The following is a 14638-nucleotide window of genomic DNA, read 5'->3' on the forward strand; positions in this document are numbered from 1 at the left end:
AATAACTCATAGAAAATAACTAATCGTGACATTTTACTATTTAAAAACTCTATTATGTGAGCAGTGAAATTGTATATTGCTGTCTGACTGGAACAGCATTTTTGAAATCTGAACTGTGAGTTACTAAGTATCTCATTACTGTTGGGATGGCTGACCACTCTTGAGTACATTATTTTCTCGACGATTTATGAAAATGCTGTAAGCAAGGATGCTGACGTGATTATTGACATCTGTGTTGTCCCCTTCTTTGTAGAGAGGCTTGACAATGGCATGTTTTAACCTGTCTGAGAAAATGCCTCGATAGTGGCGCATTACATAGGTGACTAAGAACAGAGCTGTAACTGCTCCACATTGTTTTAATATTTTGTTAGAGATGTCATCTACTCTAACACAACATTTATTTTCCAAAGATTTATTGATTTTCCTTATTTCACATGAGGGTGTTAGGTAAAAATTAATCTTTAGATTTCTCAAAACTAACTCTTCCATGTACTGCTTGGCTTTTCCTTTTGAACTATTTTCACCAATTTTTTCACCTACACTTAAGAAATGGATGTTAAATACATTAGCTACTTGTGTACTGTTCGTTAAGATTGTCTCATTCTCTTTAACAGTAATACCGCCTACCCAGTGGTTACTTTTCCTGTCTACCTTCTAACAACATCCCCTATTCATTTGATTTTATTGCCCGAGTTGTCAATTTCATCTGTAACATAAATATTTCTTGATTTTCTGACAAATTTTCTCAGTATGAAATTACTTCTGGGTCTTTACCTCACACGGTCTGTCGTTGTCTCCATAAACAGAAATCGTCAACAATTGTCGATAAACGTCTTCCAGTAAAACTTGCTGCAAGCATAATTGTAATTTTCCTTGAAGGACTGATCAGTTCGCACCGGTGAATCGGAATACTCTGTCTAATGTACAAGGAGACACTTCTGTCTTTTAAATAACAAACTAAATTCGTAATGTAGCAATTTCGCGTTACATGTCTCACCTGAGCACATTCACTATTTTGAACAACTTAAGTCCACCCAATGGGCAGTGACTTCAAAATATGACATCCTATACAGCTTAAATTTCGCTCACTACACTATTATTAAACTAGCATACAGTGAGAGAAAGCTATACAAGATGGTGAATTCGCTGTAAATTCACATATGACTCCATGATTGCCTCCACACTCAGTGCACAATTCGTATAATATGTAAATGAGACTTCATTCAATTGGACCATTGGTTGACGGAATCCATTATCAAAAAAATGTTCAAATGTGTATGAAATCTTATGGGACTTAACTGCTAAGGTCATCAGTCCCTAAGCTTACACACTATTTAACCCAAATTATCCTAAGAACAAACACACACACCCATGCCTCCGCCGGGACCAGCCGCACAGTCCATGACTGCAGCGCCTTAGAAATCCATTATCCATTTACCACTAGTGTACTAGTTGTCATTATTCTTATTGTAACCGTCAGTGCGACCTTAGCGGTCGCGCGGTTCCAGACTGTAGCGCCTAGAACCGCTCGGCCACTCCGGCTGACAGATGATCAACAGGATCCAGTGTCAGGCGCCACAAGAGAGGCGTTGTGCATCACGGAGAGGAAATTTCGAGAGAGTACCTTCCGGGAAGAGTCGGACAACAGATTACTTCCTTCCACATACGTCTCTCGAAATGATCGCAACTAGGCTATTCGAGAAATTAGAGTTAGTGTTACCAGAAGTACCCGCCGTCACACACCGTCAAGTGGCTTGCGGAGTATTGATGTAGATGTGGACGTAGATTGTCAAAAGCTTTCCCTAAGTCTACAAAGCTGTAGCCGTAGGTTCACCTTTCTTTAACCTATTTTCTGATAAAAATCGTAGGGTCAGTATTGCCTCGCGTGTTTCTCCATTTCTACAGAACCAAAACTGTTCTTCCGGGAGGTCGGCTTCTACTACGTGAAGCGTGACTGTCAGGAATAACTTGCTGAAGCTCCACAGGACACCATTCCCGTTTGACTTCGGACTGTGCCATGGCTGAGTAGAAACTGAGGGGATGTTCCTGTGTAGGATGTAACTCGTTGCGGCGTATGCGTATTGCGTGTTAGTCCTTAAAGTTCCATCTATTTGGACGTTTACGAAGCGATTTCGGCTGTGGGCTAAAATACCGGTTTCCGTAAAGAATTTGATAGATTGCCTCTTGATGATCGGATGGAAGGTTGTCCTACGTATTGCCTAATGGTTATACTGCGAGTGTAGTTGCGAGCTCCGGTTATAGCATTGAAAAATCTGTTCTGAAAAGTCTGCAGTCTTTTCAAGTCTGAGTGGCAGTCATTGACCACACTTGTGAACCACACAAGACGGCCAAAAGTTTGATGGCGCACCAAATAGTCAGCTTCACGTCGTCTGCTTGACAGTGCGGCACCGCTGAAGAGAGATTCCAATTTCTAAAACAGAACACAACCGTTACTGGCCACAATGGTTACGCGCGACCTCCAAGTCAGTCTCTGTCAGTGGTAACACCAAGCGCTTCTACCAGTTTTTCCCATTGATCTGCAAATAATTGGTGTTGTTATTTTGCAGCCATGGCTTATTCTTTTGATGATACGGTAACCTACCTGTGAGTTCCTACCTTCTTTGGCGCTGGAACTATTACATTCTTTTGAAGTCTGACGATATTTCATCTGTTTCATGCAGCGTGCAGCAGAAACAGTGACCTATGGTAAACATTTTATTTGACCATGACGTATGCGGCTATACATTACTAGTGTGCGTTCTTCGAAAAATCACTAGATACATTATATATTATTATAAATGCCGGACTTTATAAATTATGTCCCTCCGAGTCCATCATTGTTGGCGATGCCAGTTTCGGTACGAACATGCTATCTCGCCACAACCTTGCGAAGAATTTCGCTTGCAATGGTCTCGCTTTCGGTATGAATGTTGTTTTTCGAGCCCTCAATAGTTGTCGTCCTGTTAGCACATTCTTTGGATTTCAGAAATCTCCACAGAAAAGACTCTTACACCGATAAATTGGGCGTATGTGGTGCCCAGTTGAAGTCACCAAAGAAGTCACCAAAGAGAAAAATAAGACGCTCTAGAAACATGTACTACAGTTCAAAACGAAGAATGATGTACATAATTACAATACCAGAAGGAAAAATGACATTCATTACTCCACGTTAAAGTTTTCTTTAGCGTAGAAAGGAATGCACAATGCTGCAACAAAAATTTTTGGTCTCTTACCCGGTGATATAAAATGTCTGACAGACAGCAAAGTAAAATTTGAAAAAAAAAAAAACTGTAAAAGTTTCTCCTTGACAACTCCTTTTATTCCGTAGAAGAATTTCTAGTATTGTAACGTGTAGAAGGTGGTGGACAGGTATTACTAACCCACATCTGTATATTTAAAGAAAAGAAGTAAAATAAAATAACAAAGAAGCTATAAATGTTTAGCATGTAGAGACATTTACAAATTATTTCCGATGTGAACGTAAAATTACTCTTTCCACTCCATTATGATTTATTGTGCAGAATGATCCATGGAACATGAAACTAACTACCTGCGTAAAGCTGTCATCGACGCTCTGGCTGTGTGAGCTGTTGCACAGTTCTGTTTGAACAACGACTGCTGCATATTCATATTCTAGCCTCTTGTCTCTTTGCCCAACGTCCAGTACATTGTGTTCCGTAGACACCCACACATCGGATACACCGTTTGCGATGGTGCCAGGAGCACAGGGACTGGACCAACCACGAGTGGAGTAGCGTGCACTTCTCGGGTGAGAGGAGTATATCTGAACAGTGATTCCGGACGTACACTCATCCGGCGATAGGACCACGGAACATAGTGGAACACTATCGTTTCGGTGGTCCAATTGTGATGGTGTGGGGAAGCAAAGTGTTGCATGGGCTTACTGACCTCCAAATCTTCGAGAAAACTTTCCCCACGCACGTCTTCTCTTGGGTGCGTTCCGTCCTGATCTCGTTTTTATGGATGACAATGCGCGACCCCATCGCACAGCTGAGGTGGAGCAGCTCTTGGAACGAGAGCATATTCGGCGAATGGACTGGCCTGTCCGTTCCTCCGACTTAAATCCCATCGAGCACGGTGTGGAGACGTATTACATGCACCAACAACCATCCACCAGTTCTCGACCTCGCTTTGAGGGGAAACGGAGCACCCCTACCACAAGAACTTCAGCCAACATGTGGCCAGCAAGCGAGCTCTTTGCAGAGCATGTATTGCTGTTCGCGGTGATCACACGCCCAATTAAGAACCACGTCCTACATTTTGGAATGTCCAGGAGACCATCGTAAATTGCGTTCACTTCAGCGTAATTATTGTATATTTTTAACACATGCTTCAATCATAGCTTCCACAGACACATGTGCTACGTGTGACAAGCTGCAAAATACCATTGATCATGGATTGCTTGACGAGAAACATGGTGCTCTTTTTGAAAAGGAACTCCATCTATGGAAAGCAGAATGTACTCGGAAACAAGTGGTGGATGCCAAGAACCTGGTTGCTAAAGATGCTCGGCATGTGGCTGTATGTTTTGACTTACAGAAAATTCTCCCAACACCAGTTGTGCCATGTTCACAAACTTATTACTCTCGACAATTGTGGACTTATAATTTATGTGTACATGATTTGGGTACAGGAAAAGCCTTCATGTTTATGTGGCACGAGGGTCTAGCTTCACAAGGATGTCAAGAGATAATGTCTTGCCTACTGAAATTTATTAACAGTTTGCCACCAACCATCACGCATCTCACTGCATTTAGTGACAATGCAGGAGGACAGAACAAAAGTCAACGCATAGTGAAATTTTGGCTCTATGTAGTCAACAACACTCACATTCAGACCGTTGACCATAAGTTTCTACTTTCTGGCCATTCATTTAATGATGGTGACAGAAACTTTGGAATTATTGAGCGCAGTAGAAAAATTTCACAAAGGGGTATTTACGTTCCTCAAGACTGGATTGATGTAATCACCAAGGCGTCAAGACGTTGTGAGGTAGTGAAAATGGGTGACAAGGATTTTGTCACACTAGACGTGTTGAACCATTTTTTCTAAAATCTGTAAAGGGAATTCAAAAAATGCAGTGGTTGCACTTCAAAAAAAGATGAATCATGGACATTGTTTTACAAATGTACCTTAAATGAAGATTTTGAATTCTACACCTTCAATATGAAAGCAAAAGCATTGGAAGACATGTTCAGATACTCCCAAGACTAACTCACAGAACAACTCCGCCAAAAATTAAGGGAAAAGAGTACAAAGACTTACTGAACCTTCTACCATTTGTGCCTCCTGTGCATCAGTTTTTACAGAGAACTCAGTTCTTCAGTCCATCGACAAGAGGAAAGAAGTCGATTAATCCTGCAGAGGGAAACCACAAGAGAAACTAATAAGTGTCATCCCTTGTCAGCAGCATGTGCAGCACACCATCAAGAACAGTCGATAACAGAGAGTGATAACTCGGAAGGTGAAAATGACAATATTTTTGACAGTGATTTAGATTAAGAATGCAATAATAGAAGAAAATTTTTATGGTAGTTTCCATGTTGTTGTTGTTGTTGTTGTGGTCTTCAGTCCTGAGACTGGTTTGATGCAGCTCTCCATGCTACTCTATCCTGTGCAAGCTTCTTCATCTCCCAGTACCTACCGCAACCTACATCCTTCTGAATCTGCTTAGTGTATTCATCTCTTGGTCTCCCTCTACGATTTTTACCCTCCACGCTGCCCTCCAATGCTAAATTTCTGATCCCTTGATGCCTCAAAACATGTCCTACCAACCGATCCCTTCTTCTAGTCAAGTTGTGCCACAAACTTCTCTTCTCCCCAATCCTATTCAATACCTCCTCATTAGTTACGTGATCTACCCACCGTATCTTCAGCATTCTTCTGTAGCACCACATTTCGAAAGCTTCTATTCTCTTCTTGTCCAAACTAGTTATCGTCCATGTTTCACTTCCATACATGGCTACACTCCATACAAACACTTTCAGAAACGACTTCCGGACACTTAAATCTATACTCGATGTTAACAAATTTCTCTTCTTCAGAAACGCTTTCCTTGCCATTGCCAGTCTACATTTTATATCCTCTCTACTTCGACCACCATCAGTTATTTTATTCCCTAAATAGCAAAACTCCTTTGCTTCTTTAAGTGTCTCATTTCCTAATCTAATTCCCTCAGCATCACCCGACTTAATTTGACTACATTCCATTATCCTCGTTCTGCTTTTGTTGATGTTCATCTTATATCCTCCTTTCAAGACACTGTCCATTCTGTCCAACTGCTCTTCCAAGTCCTTTGCTGTCTCTGACAGAATTACAATGTCATCGGCGAACCTCAAAGTTTTTATTTCTTCTCCATGAATTTTAATACCTACTCCGAATTTTTCTTTTGTTTCCTTTACTGCTTGCTCAATATACAGATTGAATAACATCGGGGAGAGGCTACAACCCTGTCTCACTCCTTTCCCAACCACTGCTTCCATTTCATGCCCCTCGACTCTTATAACTGTCATCTGGTTTCTGTACAAATTGTAAATAGCCTTTCGCTCCCTGTATTTTACCCCTGCCACCTTCAGAATTTGAAAGAGAGTATTCCAGTTAACATTGTCAAAAGCTTTCTCTAAGTCTACAAATGCTGGAAACGTAAGTTTGCCTTTTCTTAATCTTTGTTCTAAGATAAGTCGTAAGGTCAGTATTGCCTCACGTGTTCCAACATTTCTACGGAATCCAAACTGATCTTCCCCGAGGTCGGCTTCTACCAGTTTTTCCATTTGTCTGTAAAGAATTCGTGTTAGTATTTTGCAGCTGTGACTTATTAAACTGATAGTTCGGTAATTTTCAGATCTGTCAACACCTGCTTTCTTTGGGAATGGAATTATTATATTTTTCTTTCCTTAATTTATTTTTTTTAATCGAAAGGGAAGATTAGGCATTTTCAGTTTTTCTATAATTTGCAAAGAAACTTTGTTCTAGATTTTTTTCAACATTAATTACTACTGTATTTAATGTGCATTATGTATTATGATTCATAATATACTAAATAATTTGAAAATTCTTTTAATATTTCTTTGAGATCATACCTTTCTTGCTCTCACTTGGAAGCCAAGGGGTACAAGTGACACGTGTCATCAAATTATCAATGACAATTGTTAAATGACTAATTTTTTGCTGTAGAAATGTGAGGGAGATAAATATAAAACTATATCTTCAAATAATATGCAATAATATTTTCTATATTTATGTCCTAGGATTAACTATTTAACTTGATTATATCAAAACTAACATTTTGTCACTTGTACCCCTTGGCCTCTCACCTCCTCATATAAGATCAAAGTAAACTTCCAGATTCTTCACTTCGTGCGAATTCTTGAAACTGGAACTCGCTGTTCAGCTCTTCAAGAACAACGAGCTGCCATACTCCCACAATAACTCAGACATGATTTTAACATCATCTCTGGCTGCATTCAACCCGCAGTAATAGTGAAAGAAGGCACACTACATATAAACAGACGGTAGATCGATTCGTGCCTCAGGAAAATATAATGGACGAAGGTCGAATAAGATATTATTTAAAGCGTACTCGAGCGCAACTGACTGCGAGAAAGCTGCATTATCGCTGACGCTCTCTATTCCTTGAACTATAAGAACTTTGGTTCAATGTTAACTACAGGGTTATTACAAATGATTGAAGTGATTTCACAGCTCTACAATAACTTTATTATTTGAGATATTTTCACAATGCTTTGCACACACATACAAAAACTCAAAAAGTTTTTTTAGGCATTCACAAATGTTCGATATGTGCCCCTTTAGTGATTCGGCAGACATCAAGCCGATAATCAAGTTCCTCCCACACTCGGCGCAGCATGTCCCCATCAATGAGTTCGAAAGCATCGTTGATGCGAGCTCGCAGTTCTGGCACGTCTCTTGGTAGAGGAGGGTTAAACACTGAATCTTTCACATAACCCCACAGAAAGAAATCGCATGAGGTTAAGTCGGGAGAGCGTGGAGGCCATGACATGAATTGCTGATCATGATATCCACCACGACCGATCCATCGGTTTTCCAATTTCCTGTTTAAGAAATGCCGAACATCATGATGGAAGTGCAGTGGAGCACCATCTTGTTGAAAGATGAAGTCGGCGCTGTCGGTCTCCAGTTGTGGCACGAGCCAATTTTCCAGCATGTCCAGATACACGTGTCCTGTAACGTTTTTTTTCGCAGAAGAAAAAGGGGCCGTAAACTTTAAACCGTGAGATTGCACAAAACACATTAACTTTTGGTGAATTGCGAATTTGCTGCACGAATGCGTGAGGATTCTCTACCACCCAGATTCGCACATTGTGTCTGTTCACTTCACCATTAAGAAAAAATGTTGCTTCATCACTGAAAACAAGTTTCACACTGAACGCATCCTCTTCCATGAGCTGTTGCAACCGCGCCGAAAATTCAAAGCGTTCGACTTTGTCATCGGGTGTCAGGGCTTGTAGCAATTGTAAACGGTAAGGCTTCTGCTTTAGCCTTTTCCGTAAGATTTTCCAAACCGTCGGCTGTGGTACGTTTAGCTCTCTGCTTGCTTTATTCGTCGACTTCCGCGGGCTACGCGTGAAACTTGCCCGCACGCGTTCAACCGTTTCTTCGCTCACTGCAGGCCGACCCGTTGATTTCCCCTTACAGAGGCATCCAGAAGCTTTAAACTGCACATACCATCGCCGAATGGAGTTAGCAGTTGGTGGATCTTTGTTGAACTTCGTCCTGAAGTGTCGTTATGACTGACTGATGTGAGTGCATTTCAAGCACGACATACGCTTTCTCGGCTCCTGTCGCCATTTTGTCTCACTGCGCTTTCGAGCGCTCTGGCGGCAGAAACCTGAAGTGCGGCTTCAGCCGAACAAAAGTTTGTAAGTTTTTCTACGTATCTGTAGTGTGTCGTGACCATATGTCAATGAATGGAGCTACAGTGAATTTATGAAATCGCTTCAATCATTTGTAATAGCCCTGTATTGTGAAACGATGTAGTCTAGCTTCTGAACTTAATGAGTATGGACGAATGTATTACGGCTTAAGAGAGAAGGCATTGTTGCGAGGTGCGAGAATAATAAGCCAATAAACTAATTTCTCGGCAGCAAACACAAGGTGTGTCTTGCGTAAATTATTCTCCGTTTTATGGTTTCACAGTTTCAAGTATTTGTGCATGCCTACGAGACATTTATTTGGACTGCGGAAGATCGAACCTGCGAATTCTATACGGTCATTAATTTAAAGACATTTAAACAAATCCACTTTGACGGACAGACTTCCATAGAAAGGAGAATTGGACCGTAGTTAACGTAGACTAAGATTCCTACAGAATCAGCGCGCAGTTACGCAGTTCGACGATCGGCCGAGACATCGAGCACAGCTTACAGTCAGCGTGCAGCAGCAGATCTCTAGCCTACCATACACAATCCCCTGAACATAAACGTCGTCTAGTGTGATCTGTTTGGTTATTTGTTCATTTCAAAGACCTAAACTCTTTTTCTTAGAGAGACTGAGTGCTAAAGAACTAATTCCTTGAATAAGTAACAATAATAATAAAATCAAAGCAGTAACTAAATTAATAATAATAATAACAATAATAATAAAAGCAGTTCAACGAGGTTACATTTTGCCTCTGAAAGGAAAGTTTCAACACAGATCTCCAAACAATAACTGCGTTCAAGCTGAAATAATGACTCCTCTCATGAATCATTCCATTTCAGTAAAATTATAACACTTTATCTTTCACGTGAGGGGGGAATTACAACATCCACTAGTATGTGTCCGGAAGGTTTCGATCAGATACTGTATATTAAAGCATTCTTAGGTATACACATTGGAAGTTCTTGTATTTGAAGCTATTTTGATTATTTTTCGACCGTGGCTGTCTCAAGAAATATGTAAAGTTTTTTTTTAAAATTACCGCTACCAGTCACAAACTTTGTCGACTATTGTATTACTTATTTATTTAGCGACATGTTTCGAGGGTTATACCTCATCTTCAGGCTAAATGGCATTACAAAAACAACTTTACAACAAGGTCATACTGATGTTACACAGTCTTTACATAGCATTTACGAAACGTGTCGCTAAATAAATAAGTAATACAATAGTTGACAAAGTTTGTGACTGGTAGCGGTAATTTAAAAAAAACCTTTACATAGTTCTTGTATTACCATGTCTAGGTTAACGTGAAAGGAATTTAGATTTGTACATGCATGTAAGTGAGATGGACACCTTCGAATCTCCTTTATTGTAACACTTTCGTTTTGATTGTGGTTCCTGGATTTCCATTTTCCAAAATATTTTAGAAAGTATCGCTCGTGTGAAACTCAGCTTGCTCTTTCTCACGAGGTATCTTGGGAACTACGGATGAGGGGCAACAGGCGGATTCCATGTTCCTAGATATCCGTAAAGCATTTGACACGGTACCGTATTGCAGACTGTTAATGGTGGTACAAGCACACGGAATAGGTTCCCAGATACGTGAGTGGCTTGAAGACTTCTTAAGTAACAGAACCCAATACACTGTACTCGACGGTTAGTGTCCATCAGAGACAGGAATGCCGTCAGGAGTGCACCAGGGAAGTGTGACAGGACTGCTTTTCTATACACATAAACGATCTGGCGGACGGGGTAAGCAGCAGTCTGATAATGTTGTGGTGAACAGGAAGGTATCCTCGTTGAGTTACTGTAGGAGGATACAAGATGACTTACACAAAATTTCTAGTTGGTATGATAAGCGCTGGCTAGCTCTAAATGTAGAAAAATGTAAGTTAATGCAGATGAGCAGGAAAAACATTATGGTATTCGAGTACAGCATCAGTAGCTTGCTGCTTCAGGGTCACGTCAAGTAAATATCTACGCCTAACGTTGCAAAGCAATATCAAATGGAATGCAAGGATTGTAGCAGGGAGGGCGAATGGTCGACTTCGGTTTGTTGGGAGCATTTTAGGAAACTGTGGTGGTTCTGTAAAGGAGACTGCATATACGATGCTAGTGCGAACCATTGTTGAGTACGATTCGAGTGGTTGGCATCCGCACCAGGTCGGATTAAAGGAAGGCATCGAAGCAAATCAGAGGCGGGCTGCTAGATTTGTTACTGCTAGGTTCGAACAACACGAAAGTATTACAGAGGTGCTTCGGGAAATGAAATCATAGTCTGTGGTGGGAAGGCGACGCCGCGTTCGAGAAGCTGACTTCAGAACGATTGTACTGCTGCCAACGCACATTTCGTCTAAGGACCACGAAGATAATATTAGAGAGGTTAGGGCTCTTACGGAGGCATATAGACAGTCTTTTTTACCCTCTCTCGATCTGCGAGTGGAACAGAAAAGGAAATGACTAGTGGTGATTCATGATACCCTCCGCTACGCACCGTACAGTGGCCTGCGCAGTATGTATGCAGATTTGTATGTGTCTGGCGTTGCGTTTCACTTTCTTTTCCAGGAAGATTATCAGGTGTCTCTTGTCATTGGTCAGGAACTGTGTTTCATCAACTGCGATCTTCAGCCCCGCCTCAGCTACTAACAAGGGAAACTCCCATCGTAACCCCCCCCCCCCAGATTAGGTGGTAAAATGACCTAGTGGATAGCCCGTAAGAAACTGAACACAAATCAAGCATAAAAACAGGAAGAATGTGTACTCAACTGTGAAAAAAGAAGCAAGTGAACGATCCAAGTTCAAGATGTGCAACACGGAGCGAAGCCACGGCGTTATGTGGTTATGTGGTCACGGTGTTGGGCTGGGAAAGGGGAGATCCATGTTCACATCTCCCTCGTTCCCCATTTCTTTTTTCACGAAGTTATGAGCTGTCCGTTCGGCCACTGACGTGTCTGTTCGCTTTATTCAAATCTGTGTCTATGTCGCAAAGTCCGTTCGCAACAGCGAGGTCTAGTGAAGGGACCCCAGATATATGTGCCTCCTATTTGTTCTACACGAGTACCACATTTGATGATTCTTGCGTTCCGTTTTGAAAGTTTTGACTCTTGAATTTCTTTGTTGTAACAATGTTTACACCCGTTTATTTGTCGTTTTCAATTTCTGTGAAAGGTCTATGCGGCATGTCTCCTGCTCCCTCTATTCATGACACTTACTTGCGACCCTACTACATTGTTATTACATGTCCGCCAGCTTAGCTGTGTGGTAACGTGCTCGCCTCCCATGCAAGCGGGCCCGGGTTTGATTCCCTGCTGGGTTGGAGATTTTCTCCGCTCGGGGACTGGGCGTTGTGTTGTCTTCATCATCGTTTCATCCTCATCACCGGCGCGCAAGTCGCCCAATATGGCGTCGACTGAAATAAGACTTTCACTTGGCGTCCAAACTTCCCCGGATGGAGCCTCCAGGCCAACGGTGCCATAGTGCCATACGCTCATTTCATTTCCATTTGTTACCATAGGACTCATTTTCTGTAACCAGTGAATGGTATAACAACTGCCAAGATTACAGAAGGAGAACACAAGTCAATGGCCGGACGGACACATCATAATTTTCTAAAAAAATAAACAAAAAACTGGGGCACGAGGGAGATCTGAATACGGATCTCCGCCACCACATAACCAAGACGCCATGAGCTTTCAAACTACCTCAATGTTTTCCATCTTAAGCTTTGACCGTTCACTTTTTTTTTTTACAGTTCAGTACTCCTTCTTCCTGTTTTTATGACTGATCTGTGTTCAGTTTTCCACTGGGCCATTTTACCACTAAATCTGAGGGGATGCGATGGGGAGTTTTCGTGGTAAGCGCGTGAAGGAGGAGAGTTCTTCGCGTCGACCCTGCGCGGCTTCTCGAGTCCGGGACACTGTTTGCTACCAGGAGTGACGAACGAGTGCTTCCCCCGGCGCAGACGGCGGTGGGTGACGGCGGTGTTTTGCGGAGAGGCGCGTGTCGACCTCCTGGGAAGGCCAGCACGCGCTCCGGGAAGTCCGCCCCCGCCTCTGCAGCACTTTGCGTAACGCCGCCTCCCGCCCGTCGCCTCGCAGCATCCGGCTGCAAGCGGCGTGAGCAAGGTGCGCTGATCCTGCCGCGACAAGAAGTCAACTACTCCTACCGCAGTGCGTACAACAGTCCTCAACTTTTAAGCCATGCATTAAGTATGAACCTTCAAGCCTTAGAATGAAACTGGAAACGCAGTCTTAGGGAGTCTTCTCTCCTCGGAACTTCCATACGTTATTTATGTAGCGTATGGCAGTAAGACACAAATGACAATACAATTAGTTAAAATTGAAGTACAGCCGGCCGCGGTGGCCGAGCAGTTCTAGGCGCTACAATCTAGAACCGCGCGACGGCTACGGTCGCAGGTTCGAATTCTGCCTCGGGCATGGATGTGTGTGCTGTCCTTAGGTTAATTAGGTTTAAGTAGTTCTAAGTTCTGGGGGACTGATGACCTCAGAAGTTAAGTCCCATAGTGTCAGAGCCGTTTTGAACCTAACGTATTTATGTATGCTATTGCTTCTGGAGTCGTCATCAGGAAATCTGCAGGTTCCCCTTCATAAGCTGTCTGAGGGCATTCTTCTATGACGTATTTTATGGTTTGGATTTCTTGCCCCATTTATGCAGGAACGTCTATCATTCTGGGTCCGTATTCTGTTTAGAGTTTACCAGGCTAGACGTGGAAACTCAAAACCCGGAGGCTTTTGGGTAATGCATGGAATTTCGTTACTCTGCCTTGTGGTCCATTGTTGACGCCAGGCTTTAGTCAAGCTGAATTTTTCCTACGGCTGTAGCCATTTTGCTAGGGGGCTTTCTGGATCGAAGGCGGCTGTGTGTGGTGTATTAAATGTCCTCATGTACTGGTGTGTTGTTGTTGCTCAAGATCTTCTTGTACTATCTCGTGAGTGCGTTTATACGATGCACATTTGGCGGTGGTATATGGCTCAGTAGTGGGAGCCATTCCGGAAGAGTAGATTTGATTAGTCCTATGATCATCCTCATTGTGTTATTGAGTTGAGCGTCAGTTTTATGAGTTTTAGGGCTTTTAAGCCACACTAGCCCACAGTATTCAGCAGCTGAGAAGACGAGGCCAGAGCAAATGAGCGTAGGACAGAGGCATATGCTCTCCATGTTGTTCCACAGAGTTTTTGGATAATATTGTTCCTCTATTTTAGTTTCTCTGATATTTTTGTTATATCCTCTTTAAATGTGAGAGTTCTGTCGAGTGTCGCCAGATATTTTGGTGTTTTATTGTAAGACCGGTATTGCACAACCATATTTCTTTGACAAAGAAATAAGATAAAATATTCGTCAAATTTCTTTGACAAATATCTTCGACGTTGCGCTAAAAAGGGATATTACACTGTCGTCATATTTTTCGTCAAATTTGAAGATGGCGCTGCAGTTGCTAGTACCACATTTGCATTATGTGTGTATTTGGAAGATAAAGGGCGGAAAAAAAGGAAATATAATTGGACCAAGTCGTAGGTATTATGTCGAGATAACAAAAGCATTCAGCAGAATTTGTTACGCAGCTGCAAGTGGAGAAATTCAAGCCTTTAATATATAAACTACTTACGAATGGATGAGAGTGTATTTCAGTATTTGCTCAGTAAAGTGGCTTCTCATATTACAAAACAAAATAGTCTCTAGCGAAGTGCTATATGTA

The 14638-nt window shown here is 42.0% G+C and overlaps 1 protein-coding gene across 1 annotated transcript in view; it reads right to left on the reverse strand.

Annotated features, from left to right (window-relative positions):
* LOC124803174 (formin-like protein 20) overlaps nt 1-14638 on the reverse strand; it is a 182708-nt gene that overhangs the window by 150997 nt on the left and 17073 nt on the right. The window contains exon 2 of the mRNA XM_047264357.1: nt 12864-13057. Coding sequence (XP_047120313.1) covers nt 12864-13057 — 194 coding nt within the window. The remainder of the gene's footprint in view (nt 1-12863; nt 13058-14638) is intronic.

Source organism: Schistocerca piceifrons, chromosome 6, assembly GCF_021461385.2.
Source record: "Schistocerca piceifrons isolate TAMUIC-IGC-003096 chromosome 6, iqSchPice1.1, whole genome shotgun sequence".
In the NCBI taxonomy this organism is placed as follows: Eukaryota; Metazoa; Arthropoda; class Insecta; order Orthoptera; family Acrididae; genus Schistocerca; species Schistocerca piceifrons.